The following is a 21,471-nucleotide window of genomic DNA, read 5'->3' on the forward strand; positions in this document are numbered from 1 at the left end:
GGGGGTGGGGATTTGAACCCATGTCTGTACCACATCTAAGCTCAAAGTCTTCCTTCTGTTCCATGTCTAGTGGGTCAGGAGCACTGCATGTAGGTAGAATGAGGGTATACTGAGATGAAGACATCTTTTTGACTCTTCCTCTCTGGTTGCTCAAGGGTATATCTAGACCTGGTGGACACCAAACTTGGCTCTTCAGAGCCAAAATGGTTGTGAGTTTTACCAAGAGACTACAAAGCCCATCATGAATGTGCACCTGATTAGGCAGGTGGAAAAACCAAAGCAAGAATTGTTTGGAACTCCTCCAACTTAAGCCAGCACAGAAGGGGAGAGGTAGAAAAAGATTTTAACAGATCCTTTGCAAAAGAAAATATACAAATGACCAACAAATACATGAAAAGATGTTCAACATTACTAAGTACTAAGGAAATGCAAATTAAAACCACAGTGAGATACCACTACATACACAACTTCGTGGTAAAAACTAAAAAGACCCCCAAGTTAAATGTTCACTGGGATGTGGAGCAATAGGAATTCTCATACATTGTTGATACAAGTATGAAATGATACCTTCTGGAGAAAGATCTAGCAGTTTCTTATAAAATTAAACATATGTTCTCTTTCACCATTCGTAAATATTTATCCAAAAGAAATGTTAAGCTTATTCCTACAAAGTAACGTGTATAGCAGCCTAGCTCATAAGAACTAAAAACTTGAAAGAGCTCAGGTGTACATGGACAGAACAGATAAACTATGGTATATTCAGACAATGTATGAATGATATACAGCAATGAAAGAAACAAACTGCTGATACATGCAAGACTATGAATGATTCGGCAGAACATTATTCCCATGAAAGAAGTCTTTTACAAAAAACTGTACATAGTATATGATGATTTCATTTATATAGAGCTCTACAACAGATTAATCCATTTTGTGGAGAAAAATCAAAACAGTGGTTGCACCTGGAAGTCAGGGGCACAGGGGTCGACTAGCAAGGGGCATTAGCCAACTTTCAGGGGTTTTACGAGCGTATCTGGATAGGATATGTGTATCCATTGGATTCAATGGATGTGCACTTCGGAGTTGAACATTCGTGTTTGTAAATTTTACATCAAAAGAAAAATGTTAACAGGTATTGAACTCTAGTTAATCATGTGCATGCTAAACTATTTAAAGAGAAGTGTCCTTATGTCTGAAATCTCTTTGAAATGCATCAAAACATAAGATGAATTGTGGGAGTTAGACTGATAATAAGAGAAGTATAGTAAAATGATAATGGTGGCTTCTAGGTGATGGGGAAACAGGTGTTCATTGTTAACAGGTATTCATCCTTTCATCTTTGTTGTGTGTTTGAAATTTTTCATAATAAACGGGAGGGTTATTTGAGGGTTTTGCGGGGAAGTTTTGCACCATAAGGGCTGGCTAGGCTTAGGACCGAGCAAATAGAGACAAGAAGCTACTGGAGGCAGGGGCCCGGCTGTGGGACCTCGCAGAAGAAATAACCATTTTCAGTCTGCTTCTTCAACTCTCACGGAGGCACAATAGCAGCCGTGGCTAAGTACTTTATCGTAGGGAAAGGGGTCCACAATCCAGACCCCAATCGGTTGTGCCCCGTCAGCTCCCCTTTACACACACACTGTCTTGAAGGGCATATCCAGGCCGTCGTTGTGATAGCCGCACCCCGACTTCCGGGATAGCACCGGAAGTCACTTATCTTCCGCTCTTCCTATTGGAGGCCGCCCTTTCGCAGGGGTGGGGCTACTGGGAGGTGGAAGCAGCCGCAGGCATGGCGGCGCCCGTGAGGATTTTCCTGCTGGTGCTGCTGCTTCTGGGACCGGGCGGCTGGGGCCGGGCGGAGCCCCCACGCGACAGCCTGCGAGAGGAGCTAGTCATCACCCCGCTGCCTTCAGGGGACGTAGCCGCCACATTCCAGTTCCGCACGCGCTGGGATTCGGAGCTGCAGCGGGAAGGAGGTGAGGAGAGGAGACTGACGGTAGAACCCTGTGGCACCTGCTGGGAGTGGGGTGGAGGCCAGCCTTGGGGCCAGGCACTGACCCCACGGTGAAGTTCTGATCCCGGGGCGTGGGTCCTTGGCGGAAGGGTGGGGCAGTTTTTGAGGAATCACATTGTACCAGTGATGAAACTGGGGCCCCGGGAGGGCTGACTTTGCGGTGGTCTCTCCGCAGCGCCATGCTACCGCTCTAAACCTTTAGTTAGCACCTTCCGTGGACAGCATTGATAAGGATGCTGTTGACAATTACCGTTTATCCTGCGTGCTGGGCATGGTGCCGAGTTGAGTGAACGGTTACAGGGAAGAAATTGGAGATATAGAGAGAGAAAGGCACCGGTCCAAGATCACACTGCTTAGTCAGTGACTGACTGGTCAGGAATTTAGATTCCTCTGACCCCAGAGCTGGGGTGTATTTATTGTTTCTTTGGGGTGGCTGAGAGCCCTCCCTCCAGGATCATCACTCACCTGCTGTCTCTTCTCCAGTGTCTCACTATAGGCTCTTCCCCAAAGCCTTGGGGCAGTTGATCTCCAAGTATTCTCTCCGGGAACTGCACCTGTCCTTAACCCAAGGCTTCTGGAGGACTCGATACTGGGGGACACCCTTCTTGCAGGCCCCATCAGGGGCAGAGCTGTGGGCTTGGTTCCAAGACACCGTCACCGAGTGAGTGCCCACCTTGAGGCCTGTGGCAGGCTGTGGCGGGAACGTGGCATGGCAAGTGTTGTCATCTTACCACTGCCCTTTGGGGGAAGCAGTTCCATGGGGGTAAAGCTGCACTGGAAGTAAGAAGTGTTATGGCCTAGTGGCATTCTTGACTTTGCTTAATATGTTTCCTTCCCCTGATACATCCAGACCTGTGGTCGCATGTATCTACGGAGATAGATAACAGTTATCTGCAGCCTACTTGGATGTACGGCACTAGAAAGCTGTGGCAAACCGGACAACCTTTTAAAGACATTCATTCACATAATGATAAAATGCCACAAGAGCCAAATAAAATATATGTGGGCTAGAATTGGCCTGCAAGACATCATATCTCTGTATTCGAGAAATGACTGTTTTTTAGGAGAAGGCAATGGCACCCCACTCCAGTACTCTTGCCTGAAAAATCCCATGGACGGAGGAGCCTGGTAGGCTGCAGTCCATGGGGTCTCGAAGAGTTGGACACGACTGAGCGACTTCACTTTCACTTTTCACTTTCATGCATTGGAGAAGGAAATGGCAACCCACTCCAGTGTTCTTGCCTGGAGAATCCCAGGGACAGGGAGCCTGGTGGGCTGCCGTCTATGGGGTCACACAGAGTCGGACATGACTGAAGTGACTTAGCAGCAGCAGCAGCAGCAGGGGATGGACGGGTTAGGTACTGTGACTGGACCAGGTGCCTGTGTGCTCAGTCACTCAGTTGTATTGGACTCTTTGCAACCCCATGGACTGTAGCCTGCCAGGCTCCTCTGCCCATGGGATTTTCCAGGCAAGAATACTGGAATGGGTTGTTGTTTCCTACTGCAGGAGATCTTCCTGACCCAGGGATGGAACCTGCATCTCTTGCATCTCCTGAATTGGCAGGTGGATTCTTTACCATTGCCCCACCTGGGAAGCCCAAATTCTCTTAATCTCACTATGGGAAATCAGCACGTATGTATAATTAAAAAAAATTGGGGGGGACTTCCCTGGTGGTCCAGTGGGTAAGACTTCATCTTCCAATGCAAGGGGTATGGGTTCCATCCCTAGTCGGGGAGCTAAGAACCCACATGCCTCATGGCTAAAAAAAAACAAAACATAAAAGAGAAGCAATACTGTAACAAATTCAATAAAGACTTTAAAAGTGGTCCATATTAAAAAAAAAAAAAAAAAAACCTTTAAAAAAAAATTTAGGGCCTTACCTGGGAGTGGTGGGGACTGTGGCAGGCTGGAGAGCTTGGGAGGACAGCTGCCACTCAGCCTCGATGGATTGTTGTCATGTGGGAACAGAGACTTACCGTTGTCAAATACTCTCATTTTTTCCAGAAATCTGGATTTTAATGTGAAAATTGGTAAGCTTAAGTATCAGCAAGTGACTTAAAAATTTAAGAAATGCCTATGGGTTAATGTTGTGCACAGCAAATGGAACATGGCTATGGTTTGCATAGCATTTTCAGGCTTCCAGTTTGCAGTCTTTATTTGAGGCGTAAGGATTGGAGCAGTTGGAAAGCTCTGAATCCAGGACTGTTGAAAAACCCCAGGCTAGCTCTACAGTGGTATCAAATGAAGAGCAAACCCCTACACTGGCCAGGGCTTCCTCTCTTGCCTGAACTCAGGCTTCCTTGCCTTTTATCCCAACTGCTCTGCTGTCACTGTCTCCCCTCATAATTGCCTGTAGTGTGGAGGTGATGTTCAGAAATCTACTTTTATTCTATTATTTCTATAAAGAGCAAATCTGTTTTGCTGTTTCTCTAAAGAAAAAAAACACCTAATTTAATTCGATGTTTCTCTGGGGTCCTAGGATGCTTATTTTCCCTTGTTCCATGAGCCTTTGTAGATGTAAGACTTCCCATCCTGAGGGTAGAACCAGGACTCACCAGGGTGTTCACAGGGAAGTAGGTTGTTTTGCCCAGTGGAGCACAACTCAGGGTGGATCAGTGAGCTGATCTCGGCACCCGGGGTGTGGGGCACTTTGTATAGCGTGGGGTGTACGTGGGTGACCCAGCCTTGCTCCCTGTCCTCAGGTTGCTCTTAGCCTAGTCGAGGAGAAAAGATGCTTACGACAAGGTTCTGTTGCCACCCAGCCATTTCCCAGAAGGGCCCTGGTGAGAGGCCGGGACGGTCAGAATGGCAACAGTGCAGCAGGAAGCTGTGGTTGAGGAGGGCGGGAACGCTGCCTGGAGGAGGGAACACCCTGGAAGGGGAGCATAAGGCACTACGAGCTGCGAAGAGGAGCCACCTAAGCAGGGGCCAGCGGGGATGCAGGGATGTTCAGAGGAGAGGGAGGAGGAAGGGGCTGATAGGGGAGACCTGGGCTGCAGGCCCAGCGGGGGCGGTTGCGGCTCCAGCAGCTGGCCGGCCTCACGGCTTGGCAGCCAGGTGCAGGCTCTGAGCGAGGGGGCAGGCGCAGCCCCGGGACAGTGAGCGGGTTTGTGTCTCCATCCAGTGTGGATGAGTCCTGGAAGGAGCTCAGTAACGTCCTCTCGGGGATCTTCTGCGCCTCTCTCAACTTCATCGACTCCACCAACACGGTCACGCCCACCGCCTCCTTCAAACCCCTGGGGCTGGCCAATGGTGAGACTGCCCCACGGCCCCCTCCTTCTTCCTGTGCCCTCTCACTCCTTTGCCTCCTTTCCCCTCTGCTTGCTCCTCCCTCTGCGGGGCCAGGTCATAAATCTCCAGGGTGGGCAGGCCCTCCCCCCACCCCCCGGCCCCCGCCCCCAGGAAGACGTCTCTGCGTTGCTTTCTCCCGAAGGGACGAGGCTGTTCCACACTCCTCCCCCAGCCTAGACTGTGAGAGCGGTGGTGCTGGACAGTGTGTGCGGGTCCTGAGGAGCAGGGCCCCAAGGCTCCCCCCAGCCAGGCTCCTGTCTCCCTCAGGCACGGACCACTCCTTCCTGCGCTACGCGGTGCTGCCACGAGAGGTCGTCTGCACCGAGAACCTCACCCCATGGAAGAAGCTCTTGCCCTGCAGCTCCAAGGTGAGGCCCAAGGGACCTGAATGTGGGTGGGAGCCCCAGAGAGTGGATGGCGTGGGCTGATGCCCCCTCCCTGCCTGACAGATAACCTCGGCCCCACGCCCAGGTGCATCACCGTGCAGGGCACTGACCTTTCCTCTCACACCGCCTCTTCCAGGCAGGCCTCTCGGTGCTGCTGAAGGCTGATCGCCTGTTCCACACGAGCTACCACTCCCAGGCAGTGCATATCCGCCCTGTTTGCAGAGTAAGTCTTGGGGAACGGGAGACAGGGGCCCTCCCGGGGCTGTGAGAGAAGGTGCAGGTAAAGCACATCGCCCAGCGTCTGTCGAGGGCTGAGCCAGTGGTCAGTGGGAGACGTGATGATGACAGTCCAGGGATTTGGTCACACACCAAGGAAACCTAGTGGTTGCCTGTCAAGCCGTCACTTAATCTTTGTCGTGGAGCCTGGTGGTTATGAGCCATAGCTGTGTGGGTACATCTGCTAGCTCAGCCACTTTCTAGCTGACTTGACCTTGAGTGGGTCACTTTATCTCCCTGGTTTTCTCATCGGTTAAATGAGAATAATTGTAGTATCAGTTCATCCAGTTGTTGGCAACGGTTCATCCCACTGATGCGCAGGATGCTGCTGGCACAGGGTCAAGTGCTCGGTATGGAGTGGTAGCAAATTGATGGACGGGGAGATACGGAATAGAGGAGGGATTGTGTCCAGGTTGCAGTCCATGGAGCTGTGAGGTTGGCGGGGAGGTAGGTCGTCACTGCTGCTGTCTGGCCCTTGTAGAATGCACGCTGTACCAGCATCTCCTGGGAGCTGAGGCAGACCCTTTCTGTTGTATTTGATGCCTTCGTCACTGGACAGGGGAAGAAGGGTAAGCTCCCTTGCTCTGGCATCTCCACCCACCCATCGCCAGCCCTGCCCCATCTGTGTGGAGCAGGCCTAGTCCTGCCCCAGCTCATCCCCACCCTCTGCTCCCCAGACTGGTCCCTCTTCCGGATGTTCTCCCGAACTCTCACCGAGCCCTGCCCCTTGGCTTCGGAGAGCCGAGTCTATGTGGACATTACCAGCTATGGCCAGGTACTGAGGTCTCCAGCCACACATGTTAGCCCCTTCCCTCCAAGGCCAGCCTGCCCCTCTGCTCGCTTCTCAGCCCTGTCCTTGTGTCCCCAGGACAATGAGACATTGGAGGTGTACCCGCCCCCCCTTACCACATACCAAGACGTCATCCTGGGCACCCGGAAGACCTATGCCGTCTACGACCTGCTGGATGCAGCTGTGGTCAGCACCTCGCGCAGCCTCAACATCCAGCTGAAGTGGAAGAGGCCCCCAGAGAATGGTGGGTGGAGGGTGGGCCACCACGGCCACCATGGGCTACAGCAGTTTCATCTTGTGGGGAAGACTCACAGCCCCATCTCTTCAGGAGACAACAGGCTTGTGTTTAGATCCAGATAACTGGAGTCAGACGTCCTGGTTCTAACACCATCTCTTCTAAGCTCCATGACCTTGAACGTTCCTAACTTCACTGTCTCATGCTGAAAACAGGGACAGTACACCTAACAGGTTAGATGAGATAATTAACAGAAAACATGGAAGTCATTCATGCATTTGTTCATTTAATTAACAAAAATTTTTTTTTGAACACACAAATACCCCGATTTCGAGAAACATTAACATACAATAGTTGAAGCAGGCCTCAAACAATTAGTTACAATCATGTTCAGTGTTACCAAGGAAAAGCGTGAAATATTGTGAGAGCACTTGGTTTGGGTTGGAACTGGCAGAAAGCTCAGGCCTTGTTAGTACTCACTAAATAACAGTAATTCTGTTGTCATTGCTGTGAGTTGGGGAAGACAGGGATGGTTCCAGAATGCAGGCTTCCCAGTTCTGGCAAAGCATCTCCACATCGCCTTCTGGCTTTGAGACTCTGAACCTGGCCCAGGGAGTGGATTTGGGGAGTGACCCCTCCCCCCTTTTTGTTTTTCTTTAAAGGAGTGGTTAACTGTTGGCTTTTCTCAGCAGAGGCCCCCCCGGTGCCCTTCCTGTACGCCCAGCGGTATGTGAGCGGCTACGGGCTGCAGAGCGGGCAGCTGAGCACGCTGCTGTACAACACCCACCCGTACCGGGCCTTCCCTGTGCTGCTGCTGGACACCGTGCCCTGGTACCTGCGGCTGTACGTGCACACGCTCACCATCACGTCTAAGGGCAAGGAGAACAAACCAAGTGAGCGCCGAGTCCCCAGCCAGCCCCTCCCCCCGCCCCTCCCCCTCTCCCTCCACGTCCTCTAACCCCTCAGTTCTCAGGATGATTCCAGAAATACCTTGCAGTCTGCACAGGCATCAGGAGTAGTTTGAGACATAGAGTGACCTCAACAATGCCAGATCTGCAAGTGTTTATAAAGTCAAAGCAGTTAAACCACATAATCCTGGTGACTCTTCCTAGGACGTGATCAAGGCAGGAGTTTCCTTATCTTTCTCACTTGCTTCCTCCTCTTTCCTGGAGCTCTATTTTGTTTCGGATGATTCATAGACTCAGGTGGAGAAAGGGCTAGCCAGAAAAACAGAGTATTGGATACAAAGAAGGTGCTGGAGTAGGTGTTTTTGCTTCCTTAGGTGGGGTAAAGAGGTGCAGTTTTAAAAATTTGTTTGTTTTTTCTGTTATTTTTCTGAGGAGGAGTTAATATTTTCTGAGTGCTTTCTATGAGATGCCAGGCATAGCACAAAAGCACTTGTTTTCCTTCGGAGTGGAGGGAGACTAAGGAACACAGGAGACTCCTTAGGAAGACGTTACAGCACAACCCCAACAGGTAGACTTACAATCTTCTCTAAACCTCTTTGTGGTTTCCCATATTTTCTAGCCCATGGTTACTAGTTTTACTTATTTTCAGCCCACTATCTGTACCCCCTTGAAAATCTCTATTTCGTACCTCCCACCTGTATATTTCATGGTGTTTTTGTTTTGTTTTTTATTTATTTTTATTTTTGGCTGCACTGAGTCATCGTTGCTGAGCACAGGCTTTCTTTAGTGTGGTGAACGGGGGCTCATCTTGAGGTGCTCGGGTTCTGTGTTGTGGCTTCCCTGGCGCAGAGCACAAGCCCTAGGCGCGAGGGCTCAGTGGTTGCAGCGTGTGGGCTTCAGCAGCTGTGGGGCATGGGCTCTCGAGCGCTCAGGCTAAGTAGTTCTGGCACACAGGCTTAGTTGTTCTGTAGCATGTGGGATCTTCCCAGGCCAGATTGAACCTGTGTCCCCTATATTGCCAGGTGGATTCTTAACCACTGGACCACCAGGGAAGTTCCTGTTTTATCTTTGCTTTGGCAGATTTGAAATACATACCCAAATGGAACAGAGTAATGAACTCCCGTGTATGCATTACCCAGCCTCAGCAGTCTCCAGCTTCATATTCCGTTTTTTGTTTGTTGTTGATTTTTTTTCTAGTTTCGTTGAGATACAATTGACATACAGCACAAGATAAGTTCAAGGTGTTCAGCATGCTCATTCGACTTATATCTATCATGAAATGACTGCAGTAAGTTTAATGAACATCCATCATCTCATACAGATACAAAGTTAAATAGTAAAAAGTTTTTTCCCTTGTGATGAGAACTCTTAAGGATTTACTCTCTTAACAGCTTTCATGTGTAATGTACAACATTAACATATTTATCATGTTCTACATTACATTTCCGAATCTTGTCTTAGAACTGGAAGATTGTACCTTTTGACTGCCTTCATCCAATTCCCTTTTCCCTACCCCTTACCTCTAGTAACAACAAATGTGATCTCTTTTTCTAAGAGTTTGTTTATTTTTGAAGTGTAATTGACCTGTAACACTATGCTAGTTCCTGGTAATAGCAAAGTGATTCAGTGTTTCTGTACTTTCCAAAATGATCATCATGATAAGTCTAGTTACCATCTGTCACCGTGCAAATATAACGCATAGCTGTTGACTGTATTCCCCACACTGTACATTTCGTACCTGTGACTCATTTATTTTGCAACTGAAAGTTTGTTCCTCTTGCCCTCCCTCATCTATTTCTCTCCTCCTTCCACCCCTCTCTCCTCGGGCAGTCACCTGCTTATTCTTTATGTCTATGACTACTTCTGTTTGGTTATGTTTATTCTTTTTTTTTTTTTTGATTCCCAGTATAAGTGATATCATACAGTATTTGTCTTTGACTTATCTCAGTTAGCCTAATATTTTCTAGCTCATCCATGTTGTTGCAGATGTCAAAATTTCCTTCTTTTTTGTAGCTGAGTGATATTCCACGTCTTCTTTATCTGCTCATCCATCGATGGGCGCTTAGGTCGTTTTCTTAGCTGTTGTAAACAATGCTTCAGTGAACATTGGGGTGCCAGTATCTTTTCAAATTAATGTTTTTGTTTTCTTTGAATAAATACCCAGGAGTGGAATTGCTGGATTGAATGGTAGTTCTGCTTTTAAATTCTGAGGAATCTCCCTGCAGGTGTTGATAGTGGCTGCACCAATTTACATTCCCAACGCAGTGCACAGGGGCTCCCTTCTCTCCGCGTACTCACCAACACTTGTTATTTGTTGTCTTTTTGATGATCCTGAGACGTGTGAGGTGATATCTTATTGTGGTTTTGATTTGCCTTTGTGACGATTAGTGATGTTGAACTATTTTTTCATCTGCCTGTTGGCCAATCTGTATGTCTTCTCTAGAAAAATGTCTATTCAGATCCTCTGCCCATTTTTTTAAACAATTCTTTCTTTTTTGACATTGAGTTGTATAAATATTTCGTATATTTTGCGTATTAACCCCTTATTGATATCATTTGCAAGTACCTTCTCCCTTTCAGTAGTCTGTCTTTTCATTTTTCTGGTCGTTTCTTTCACTGTGCAAAAGCTTTTTAGTTTGATGTAACCCCATTTGTTTATTTTTACTTTTGTTTTTCTTGCCTGAGGAGACATATGCAACAAAACATTGCTAGGTCAAAAGGCACACTGCCTGTATTTTCTCCTGGAAGTTTCATCATTTCAGGTTTTACATTTAAGTCTTTAATCCGTTTTGAGTTTATTTTTGTATTTGGTATAAGAAAATAATCCAATTTGATTCTTTTGCATATAGCTGTCTTGTAACACCATTTATTGAAAGGGCTCTCTTTTCCTCATTGTGTATTCTTGTCTCCTTTGATATAGATTAATTGCCCATATAAGTGTGGGTTCATTTTTAGGCTCTGTTCTATTCCACAGCTTCCCATCATTTTTGTTTCATCTTTCCCTTTATTTATTTGGTTTGGTTACTTTTTTTGCTGGAGTATCTTAAAACAAATCCTACATATCATATCGATTCACCTTTAGACATCTCTAACAGGTAAGGGGCTTAAAAATATGTGTAACCTATTGTTATCACTCCTATTTCCCCCAGTGGTCTTGAAAATAACTTTATAATTGATTTGAATTGGGTAAAAATAAGGTGCTCACATTATATTTGCTTGATAAGCTCCTAAGTTTCTCTCTCTCTCTTTTTAGATTAATAGACTTACTTTTTAAAGAGCAGTTTTAAGTTTACAGAAAAGTTGAGCAGAAAGTACGGGGTTCCCATATACACTTCCCTTCACCCCCATTTCCCGTTATTCCTGCCTTGATTGGTGTGTTCCTCTTACATCTCTTTTAATCTGTAAAACAGTTCCCAGTGGTTTTTTAAAAATTGACTTGTTGGCAAAACTGGGTCATTTGTTGGATAGGATGTTCTACATTCTGGTTGGCCCATGTTTAACATGTTCCTCGATCCTCTGTGTATTCTTGAGTATCAGTGGTTAGTTTTAGAAACTTGATTAGATTCAGGTCTCATATTTTTGGCAAGAAACCTTCCCAGGTGGTTCTGTGGACTCCCTGTTGCATCATGGGAGGCACTGGACGTCTGGTGGCCCAGTTTTCATGATGTGAAGATGGAAGAGGTTGAGCATATCCTGGAACAGCTGCCCTGGAAACACCTTTTCCCTTCCCTGCCCTCCTCCTCCCTTCTGGGGGCCTGGCTGACTTCGTGATCCAGATTCCCCCTCCTCGGCTCCCCAGTCCCAGCCCCAAGGCCTGGACAGGTAGGGACAAGTGGTGCAGGCGGGCTGAGCCCTGGAGAGAGCTCTGGGTGCCCTGTCGGTCCCCAGGTTACACCCACTACCAGCCTGCCCAGGACCGGATGCAGCCCCACCTCCTGGAGATGCTGATTCAGCTGCCGGCCAGCTCCATCACCAAGGTCTCCATCCAGTTTGAGCGGGCACTGCTTAAGTGGACCGAGTACACCCCGGACCCCAACCATGGCTTCTATGTCAGGTGGGCTCCCGTCACCTGCTGCCCCCGCCCTCCTGGCCCACCCTTTCCACCACTCTCCCTGGTGGAGGAGTGTGAGGAACACAGCTCACGGAGTATCTGTCTGCTTCTCTGCAGCCCATCTGTCCTGAGCGCCCTCGTGCCCAGTGTGGTGGCAGCCAAACCCGGGGACTGGGAAGAGAGCCCCCTCTTCAACAGCCTGTAAGTGTGAGCCCGGCCGCTGGCGTCCAGGTGGCACCTGCACAGGGTTCAGGCTCCTGCGGGCTGGCCTGGGGCTAGAGGTTGTGTTTGCAAAGTAATAAGTAGATTGGCCCTGTCCTAATTCAAACCCCAGTGGTCTGTACTGTTAGTATAGTCTTTATGAAATGATCCTAGAGAGCTGCTAGGAGATCAGAAGGTGAGAAGTGCAGGACGTTTACTCATCGGTTCTCTTACAAATATGGAACTGAGCACTTATCAGATGCTGGGTACTTCAGAGAGCTCCACGTGGACAGCACTGGACAAAATGGACTTGCCCCTCCCTGCTCATGGGCACAGTCTAGAGAGGAACTGCTGGGGAGAAATGTGTTGGGTAATCCAGGAAGGCTGCCTGGGGGAGATGACCTGTAGGCCGAGACCAGATGGCTCAGGAAGAGGCAGCCCAGTGAAGGCAGGGTCCCTTTCCTCTCCCTCATCGTAGCTCTCCTTTGATCAGATAATCTGTATTGAGCTTTAAAAGGCTATGAGGCTAAGAAAGCTTTGAAAATGCTTCCCACTGACGTTGGCCCAAGTGGCCAGAGAGAGGGGATGGGTTGGGTGAGGTGAGATGTGGGGAAGCAGCCAGTCCTGCCTCACTGTTCGCTCCCAACCCCCAGCTTCCCAGTCTCTGACAGCTCTAGCTACTTTGTGCGGCTCTACACGGAGCCACTGCTGGTGAGCCTCCCCACGCCGGACTTCAGTATGCCCTACAACGTCGTCTGCCTCACGTGCACTGTGGTGGCCGTGTGCTACGGCTCCTTCTACAACCTCCTCACCCGCACCTTCCAGATCGAGGAGCCCAGGAAGGGCGGCCTGGTGAAGCGGCTGGCCAACCTCATCCGGCGTGCCCGAGGTGTCCCCCCACTCTGAGGCGAGTCGTGCTCACAGTTGGGCTGCAATTTCTCTTGAGAGGGGTGTGGTGGCTGACCCCCGCCCCCCACACACCCCCAAGGCTCTTCCTGCCACTTGCCCTCCCCCGAGGAGGCTTTTGAACCAAACTGTCTCTTGGATTGGGCCAGGGCCTAGAGCTTCAATGTTTAGGACAGTAGCCATGAGTCAAATGTGGCTTTTGAATTTAATTTAAATTGAAAATGCATTTCCTTATCCATACTGAGTGCATTTCAAGTGCTCAGTAACCAGAGGTGATTAGTGGCTGCTGTACTGGACATCATGGGGACAAATGTTCCCGCCACTGCAGAAAGTTCTGTTGGACGGTGCCTGCCTGGATAATAGGATGTGCTCAAATATTCGTACCACTGTGTGGTAGGTGGAGATTACTGGTTGTGGAATAAAAAGTGTCTGGTTCCTTGGTTGGTTATCTCCTGTCCTTGAGGCCTGGGGAGAGCTGGGGCCAGAGAGTGTTTGGCAGGTACCGGAACTGGATCTCCTGTCCGATCCCCTCCCCAGCCAAAAAAACAACCAACCAACCAACCAACCAAAGGCCCCTGCCTCCTCCCACCCCTGCCAGAAATTCCTTCTCATCTCCTGCTTCCCTCCGCCCCTGGCATCCTCTTCTGACTGGTTCCCAGAACTCCCTGGGTTTGACGGGGAGTGTTTATGTCAGCATCTCCACAGCCATGAAAGTGAATCATCCTGTGCCTTTTAGGAGCCCGTGCTGGAGAGCCGCTGGAGACACAGAAGAGCTTTGGGTGCCCATTTTCCAACCAGACTGTGCGTTGCAGCCACTTGGGGCTCTTGTGAAATAATGCAGGTTCCTGGGATCCAGACCCATGAATTCAGTCAGTTTGGGTGGAGCCCAGCCTTTCAGTTTTTATCTGGCTCCTCAGGAGTTTGTGTTCTGGGTGGTCCTCAGACCACCCACAGGCTTTGAAGCCCTTGGGTTGAAGCCTGCCCCTGCCCACATCCTGGCTGTGTAACCCCAGATTCCTGTGAAACAAGTCCTCTGGCAAGTGTCTGCCCTGCCCCCACCTTCATTCTCTTCCTCTGACGCATTTGTCAAGTGTATACATTACTGGTCTGCCCCTCCCTCTCCCAGTTCTCCCATCCATCTTTTGGTCGATTGCCCGTCAAACAGAATACCCTGCTCTGCTAACCACTGTGTCCCCCTCAATTGCCAGGTTCACTCTGACAAAACCAGGTGAGATGTTGTTTCCTCCAGGAAGTCTTCCCTGACACACTGAGCTGCTGTGGGTGCCCTCCCTGGACAGCTTTCATATTCCTTATCTCCCTGGTTGTTACTGTCCTTTAACTTCCAGTAGACTAGGAGCTTAGAGGCACAGGGCTGTCCTCCACTTGAATGCGTCTGCACTCAGGACAAGTTGTCAGTGCTCAGTCGACAAACGTGATTGTATGAATGGGTGTGGGCTACTGTGGCTTGGGGTCTGGAGGCTAGAGGTAGGGATGGGTAAGGTGAGGGGCTCTCTAGAAACCCCACCAGTGTGAGTGCAGGGTCTTTAATATAGTACATGTGACGGGTGTACAGCTAACAGAGACGGGGCTGTTTAGGTTCCCTCTGAAGGTTTTCCCAGAGCTTCTAGAATGTATAAGCAATGTGTCTGCATGTGTAGGACAAGAGGTGGCGTGAATGAGCTAGTCCAGACCATGGGCAAAAGCAACTGGGTCAGGATGCTTTTACTCAAGTTTACTTCAAGCAGTAAACACACCGGGTGTGACATAAGAGTGCAGCTGAGTATGGGATTTCCCTGGTGGTCCAGTGGCTAAGACTCCAGGCTCTCAATGCAGGGGGCTCAGATACGATCCCTGGTTAGGCAACTAGACCCCACATGCTGGAACCAGCGGTCCTGCAGGCTGCAATGAAGAATGACGATCCCATGTACTGCACCTAAGGCCTTGTGCAGTCAAATAAATAAAAATAAATATTAAAAAAAGGTGGGTAGCTTATCTGAAGCTAAGTGGTCCTGGCAGCCTGCATGTAGTGGGGTGTTTGCCAAGTCAGAACAGTAGAGTTTATACCTGCAGCCAAGTCAGCACCTAGAATGCCGTCTACGGCCATGTCTTGTATAATTTATATAAAGATGACACCCCATATCTTAGGTCTCCTCCTCCCTGAATTCCATAGTCATTTACCCAGCTGCATACTTGCCATCTCCACTTTGATGTTAAAGGCATCTCAAATTCAGTTATCTCCCAAACTTCTGATCATCTCCACCCTGACCCTAAACATACTCACCCATCATCAGCTCATCTCTGCAAATGACGGCTCTCATCTCCCCAGCTGCCCAGGCCTAAAACCTTGGACTCAATTTTGATCCTTCTCCTTATTCTCCAGTATGTCCTGTCAGAAAAGCTGTTTGTTCTACCTTCAACCTAACTGAAGAATCCAACTCTTCTTCACCACCTTCACCATCAAGTTATCAAGAGGTCTCCCTGGCTACCCTGGTTATAAATTGCTTCTCCAGCTTCCAGCTCACCACTTGCCTGCCTTGTTTTTCTCGGTAGCCCTCACCACCATGTAATGTACTGTGTAGCTTCCATATCCTGCTCATTAATAATTAAGATCCATATGGACCAGAATTTTGTAGCTGCAGTGTCTGGAACAGTGCCCAGTTAAGGCGACCCTCACTGTCTTCCAGAGCTCAGTCTCCGAGTAGCTGTTCAGAACACGAAAGGGAGTAGAGACTTCCCCGCTGTGTGGTTAAGACTCTGTGATTCCCCTGCAGGGGGCGCAGGTTCCATTCCATGCCATGCGGTGGGCCAAAAAAAAAAAAGAAAAAAATGCTCTTTCTCTCAAACACATGCTTATTCATGTATGATGAAGCATTTTTGGCCTTGGATAAAGCCCAAGGGTCCATTCAGCTTTGGGTCCCCACCTGGAGCCTCAGGCCAGGCTGGCTTCCCAGTGTGTCCTTGCTGATGTGATATCACACGGCCTAGGTTGGCTCCCAGGCAATAGGACATGTGAAAGGGGTGGGGTGGGAAGGGCACACCATTGTCCCCATGACATCGCCAGGACAGGGACCTGGTCTGGGAACCCCAGGTTCTGGCTTCTAGTATTGCTGCTTGACTTTGGGCCAGCAGTTTCCCTTCCAGCAAGAGGAAGTGGTTAGATCAGATGCAGGACATGAGGAGAGAGTTATTGGGAGTGGCAGGCAGGTGTATTATTTAGTCTTTAAAAGGAAGGAGATTTTGGGACTTCCCTGGTGGTCCAGTGGCTAGGACCCCGAGCTTCCTTTGCAAGGGGGCACAGGTTTGATCCCTGGTCAGGGAACTAAGATCCCAGAGCAGCCAAAACAAACAAACAAAACGGACGGAAATTTTGATACAGGCTACAACATGGGTAAACCTTGAGGACGTGGCACTAAGTGAAACAAACCAGTTATGAAAGGAAAAATAGTGTATGATTCTACTCTTATGAGGTTCCTGAAGTAGTTAAATTCTTAGAGACAGAAGTTAGAGTAGTGGTGCCCAGGGCAGGGAGAAAAAGGAGTTAATTTTTAATGGTACAAAGTTTCAGTTTGGGAAGATGGAAAAGTTCAGGAGGTGGGAGGTGATCATGGTGTATGTATACATACAACAATGTATGTATATGTAATACCACTAAATAGCACATTTAGAAATGGTTAAAATGGTAAATTGCATGTTGTATATGTTTTACCACAATTAAAAAAATTTGTAAAAATCTTTTTCCAGTATTCCTCCTGGTGGAGAGAGAGGGCAGTCACCCTAGCTGGTCAAGATTCCCCGAATTTCTACCCCCTTCATACTCCTCCAGGCCATGGTTCCTGCTGGACAGGAAGAACATTCTGGCTCATCATGCAGCCCTGGGTAAGAAAGAGCAGCAGGCCAGGATCCAGGGACGGACATCCAAGGTCCCCAAATTTCCATTCAGTCTGGCTTCCTTGAGGAGCCCCTGGTGAAAGGGGAACTTTTGTCCTTTGTCCTGTCTTCATTCTGGGAACACAGGACAGTGAGGGCCTGGAGGGCTGGGCGTGGGGCGATGCAGGTTTGATCACTCCTGTGACTGTGAGCGATTTTTGAGGACGAGCCCAGGGCCCTTGTATGAAGGCTTCAGGCCACGTCAACTTTAAACACTTTATTGACCCAGTCCTGGAGGGATACAGGATGGGCTCAGAACAGGGCCTCCAAGCGGGAAGGGCAGCCGAGGCAGCTTTTGGTCAGAGCCTGGGAACGTGCAGGTGTCACCGTCAGCTCTTGTCCTCGGTCTCTGTGATGGAGATGACGGTCAGCTCCCTCCTTGGCTGGCCCGTTGGCACCCTAGAGCCAGAGCCATCAAACTGGACTCCTTACCCAACCCCTTCAGCATCCACCAGCCCGGGGACCTCCTCATATCTACCACCTCCCACCAAGATCACTGCCACAACCGCGTTCCTCAGCTCTGTCAGCAGGATCACCCTGCAAGGTCACAGTGCTGTCTTCACCTCTGCCAGCGCTACCGTGTGCTTTATTTATTTATTTGACGGCACTGGATCTTAGGTGTGCCCCAGGAGAGCTTTCACTTGTGGCATGTGGGATCTAGTTCCCTGACCAGGGATCACACTCCAGGCCCCTGAATTGGGAGGGTGGAGTCTTAGCCACTGGACCACCAGGGAAGACACCTCGCCCCCTGCAGCCATCAGGTATTTTAAAAGGGCTTGCTACAGTGATCAGCCCACCTTTCATCTTTATTATCAGTGCCACCATCCACCGCTGCCTTGCTGTCTACACTGCCAGTGCTCTCATTGCCACCCCTCCCAGGCATCAGTGACCAGGTATCTCATTCCCCTTATTCTCATCATCACTAATTTCCATATTAACATCGTCACCTGCATCACCGCCAGCATCCTCACCAACACCCTGTCCCTTCACACCCAGCATCCTATCACCTCTGTTCCTCTTCCTGGGTCTATCAGAGGACTCACCAGGGGGTTGGCAGATCCTCAAACACATCTCTGTGGTTTCAAAATTGTTGTCATTGCCCTGACAACCACCATAGGTAAAGGGCTCACAAGCATTGGATGTAGAGTTATAGAAGTATCGGAGCAAAGCAGCTTTGCAGGGGCCCCTTGCTTGGGGGAGCTGGCACAGATCAGGGGGTGTTTGGAACAAGTCCTGGGAAGCCTCTTGTTTGAGATTGTCTGCAAAGGAAGAAAGAACAGAATGGTCACTGATGTGTCCTCTTAATGAACTGATTTTTTCCCAGCACCTACTCTACACCAAGCGCCCTCCTAGGTGTTCACTGTTCTTGCCGTTACTTAAATCAATCAAATGGGAAGAGTGTAACTGTGCCCACTTCACAGATGGAGAAACTGAGGCTTGGAGAAGAGTGCTAATTTTCTCAAAATCATAAAGCCTGTAAGTTGAGAGAGGCTTGGGATTTAAACCCAAATCCAATTTCAAATCCCAAGTGCTGAATCTTACAGCCTCTCATAACTTGACATGAAGATGTTGGCTGGAGCTTTGTTTATGAAGGCAAAAAAGTATAATTTGGAAAAAATGTAAACGTTCATCAGCAGGGGGTCAGTGGGCCAACACTACAGCAGAGTTGATGATATATATCAACATGAAGAGAGGCTCATAACTTGTGCTGAATATAAAATGAAATTACAAAATAGGAGGTCTGGTGTGATTCTGTGGATATTATATATACATATAAGCCCATAGAATGATGACATGAAGGTTATTCTTCCATATGTTTGAGCGGTTATCTCTGGGTGGTGGAATTTCAGGTGATTTTTTTCCTGAAAATCCTTTTTAGTATTTGAGTGCCAATGAACAAGTATCATATTTTTTTATATCTAGGAAAAAGATATTTAGATATTTACATTGAGTAATGTTTAATATCCATGGGTAATCAGCAAATAAAGAAACTGGCCTCTTTTACTGAAACACTTGTTATTTTACCTCCTTTCGCATCTGGCTCTGGATATCACACAAAATAATTTATCAAACATGCACACACACTCACACACACACACACACCCTCCCTCAGCCGTTTGCCTCGGACATTCAGGACCTCAGTGTCTCTTTTTATGGGATGTAGCACTTTGAGACCTACTCCATTGTTCTTGCCTGGAGAATCCCAGGGACGGGGGAGCCTGGTGGCCTGCCGTCTCAGGGGTCGCACAGAGCTGGACACGACTGAAGCGACTTAGCAGCAGCAGCAGCACTTTGAGAATGACACTTTCCCTAATAAGGACAGCATCCCTCAAACAAATAAGCACATGAGTCAACTCAGCTCCACGGAACCCTTATGTAAATCCTCAATGTGTGTGACCTTGACTGTTGGATTTACTGGGAGAAGCTTAAACCGAGAATAGGAAAGAGGCCATTCTAGGAAGAAATTTGAGACCTTCTATTTGGGCAGCAAATTCTCAATCTTGGTTAGAATATTAGAACCTCTTGGGGAACTTAGAAAGAAAAAAAAAAAGTCCCGATGCCCAGGCTTCGTCCCAGATCCATTAAATCAGAATTTCTGAGTGTGAGAACCAGAGTGACCTCGGAAATTCCGTGTGCAGCCAAGTTTGAAAATCTGGCCACCTGTTCAAAGTACTGTCAACGTTTCTTTTCTTGCTTAAGAATTCTAGGCAGTAGGAATCTGGAGAGCAGGATTATTGGGGCTGTGTGAAATAGGGGGCCAGTTTTTTAAACTTCACAGGTTTACATATAGTTTGTCTTTTTAAAACAAATATATGTATTGCTTTTTAAGAAAAATTAAAATTTGACGACGATATCAAAGAGACACTTGGGAGTTCTGGCCCCAGATTTTCCTGAGCCTGGATGCTTACCACAGGGAACCTCTTCCTGTGCCTAGGTCCTTGTTTCCTCCTGAGGTGGAAGTGACCAGATGGCGTGTTGGATCCATCATCCCCCCTCCCCATAGGTGACGATCTCAGGGCCCCTGTTCCCAGCCCCTCAGCTCACCTGAGGTCTCTCCTGAGCTCGCCAAGCCCACCAGGCAGGGGGTGAGGCAGAGGGCAAGTAGGCAGCTGAGCTTCATGGTGTGAGTAGCTGTGAGTTCTGAGCTGAGGTCGGGAGGCTGGAACTTACAGCTGCACCCGAGGGAGAAGGGGTCCTATTCCCCAGGGCTGAAGGAAGTATCTTGATTCTCGTTACTTGGAATAGGAAGCACCTTGGGCCAGGGGTGTGGGCTGCAAGAACTGGAGGCCCTGCCAATTGGCCTTGGATGAGTTCTTCAAGGCCTTTGGGCAAGTCCCCTAAGATGGTGCTTCTCTAGCGTCTGGATTGTAGTCTCAGCCCCAACTACTGCAGACTTGAGTTCCTGTGACCTTGGACTGAGAAGGAACCTCTGGGGACCTCCATTTCCCTATCTGTAAAACAGGTGGGCTGGACCATGTGGTCCCTGAAAGCCCAGCACAGCTCTTCTCCATTCTATTATTATTGGTTCCCATCCAGAGCCTCCCAGCTAGTGTCTCAGCATTCCAGGAGAGAGAACACAGCTCTTTGTTCATTAGCTCTTTTATTGAATTTTGGGATAATGAGTTTATTGTTTCATATAAATCATCATACTTCTTTTTAAAGATCAAGCTATAGTTAATAGCATAAACAAAAGGCAAAATCACTTCCCCCAAATTCTACCCTAGTGTTATGAAGTAGAAATATAATGCAAACCACAAAGAGACTTTAACAATTTTCTAGTAATTGCATTTTTTTTTTTTTTTTGCTATGGGGCACATGAAATCTTAGTTCCTCATCCAGTGATGGAAACTGGGTCCCTCCTAGCAGTGAAAGCACCAAGAGTCTTAATCATTGGACTGCCAGGAAATTCCCAGAATTTTTTTTTTTTTTAGTAGCAGCATTTTTTAAAGAGGAAAGAAGTAAAACTAGTTTTATTAATAGTTTATTTAACTCAATAGATCCAAAATAGTATAATTTCAACATATAATCAACAGGTAGTAAAGAGTAATATGATAGTTTATTTTTCTTCATACTGTCTTTGGGATCTCACTTAAGGCAGAGTCGTACTTCCTGTGCTCGGTAGTTGGACGTGGCTGATGGCTAGCGTAGTGGACACTGAAATTCCACCATGTGAAGTAAATGTCTTTACAAGGTATCCTCATAAACATTTTGTTGGATAGATAACTCTACAAAAATAAGGGGCTTACACGTTTTATTTCCCTGGAGTTCTTGCGTATTGCCTTTAACTTCAAGGACAATTTCATGGGATAAAAAACTCTGGATCAGACTTTCTCTCCCAAGAACAACTGTAGAGCTGGTTCCACGGAATTCTGCCATGGAGTGTCCCCGTTAAGTGTCCTGAATGTTTTCCTGCCTTAGAGATGACTTTACTTCCTACCTGAAAGCCTGAAGACCTCTTTGTTTATCCTTTAGATGGAACATGAAATG

General features: G+C 48.2%; 2 protein-coding genes across 5 annotated transcripts; one reads left to right on the plus strand and one right to left on the minus strand.

Annotated features, from left to right (window-relative positions):
* The first annotated feature begins 1,738 nt into the window (after nt 1-1,738).
* PIGT (phosphatidylinositol glycan anchor biosynthesis class T) lies at nt 1,739-18,993 on the plus strand. Of its 4 annotated transcripts, none has more exons than XM_061437717.1 (13): nt 1,739-1,973; nt 2,495-2,672; nt 5,137-5,264; nt 5,571-5,671; nt 5,826-5,912; nt 6,447-6,534; nt 6,643-6,740; nt 6,834-6,999; nt 7,680-7,883; nt 11,787-11,952; nt 12,067-12,150; nt 12,804-13,057; nt 15,437-18,993. In XM_061437717.1, the coding sequence occupies exons 1-12, from the start codon at nt 1,787-1,789 to the stop codon at nt 13,054-13,056; spliced, it is 1,740 nt and encodes a 579-aa protein (XP_061293701.1). In that variant the 5' UTR covers nt 1,739-1,786; the 3' UTR covers nt 13,057; nt 15,437-18,993. The 4 variants fall into 4 exon arrangements, with proteins under 4 accessions (XP_061293701.1, XP_061293703.1, XP_061293700.1 ...); XM_061437719.1 differs by having other exon boundaries at nt 7,683-7,883; XM_061437716.1 differs by lacking the exon at nt 15,437-18,993 and having other exon boundaries at nt 12,804-13,496.
* On the minus strand, nt 17,245-20,489 carry LOC133259790 (colostrum trypsin inhibitor). The gene is made up of 3 exons (XM_061437731.1): nt 20,029-20,489; nt 18,027-18,242; nt 17,245-17,332 (listed from the first exon to the last, which is right to left on the minus strand). Exons 1-3 carry the CDS (start codon nt 20,102-20,104, stop codon nt 17,313-17,315), a joined length of 312 nt encoding a protein of 103 aa, XP_061293715.1. The 5' UTR covers nt 20,105-20,489; the 3' UTR covers nt 17,245-17,312.
* Nucleotides 20,490-21,471: the final 982 nt, after the last annotated feature.

This window comes from Bos javanicus, chromosome 13 (genome assembly GCF_032452875.1).
Source record: "Bos javanicus breed banteng chromosome 13, ARS-OSU_banteng_1.0, whole genome shotgun sequence".
NCBI lineage: Eukaryota > Metazoa > Chordata > Mammalia > Artiodactyla > Bovidae > Bos > Bos javanicus.

Excerpts from the sequence above, each read along its gene's own strand:
- PIGT (XM_061437717.1), top strand. The coding sequence starts at position 1,787 with ATGGCGGCGCCCGTGAGGATTTTCCTGCTGGTGCTGCTGCTTCTGGGA. Across the intron at positions 1,974-2,494 it reads GGAGCTGCAGCGGGAAGGAG|TGTCTCACTATAGGCTCTTC; the intron begins GTGAGGAGAGGA and ends TCTCTTCTCCAG. Across the intron at positions 11,953-12,066 it reads AACCATGGCTTCTATGTCAG|CCCATCTGTCCTGAGCGCCC; the intron begins GTGGGCTCCCGT and ends GCTTCTCTGCAG.
- LOC133259790 (XM_061437731.1), bottom strand. The coding sequence starts at position 20,104 with ATGAAGCTCAGCTGCCTACTTGCCCTCTGCCTCACCCCCTGCCTGGTG. Across the intron at positions 18,243-20,028 it reads GAGCTCAGGAGAGACCTCAG|ACAATCTCAAACAAGAGGCT; the intron begins GTGAGCTGAGGG and ends CTTCCTTTGCAG. Across the intron at positions 17,333-18,026 it reads GAGGATCTGCCAACCCCCTG|AGACCGAGGACAAGAGCTGA; the intron begins GTGAGTCCTCTG and ends TCTCCATCACAG.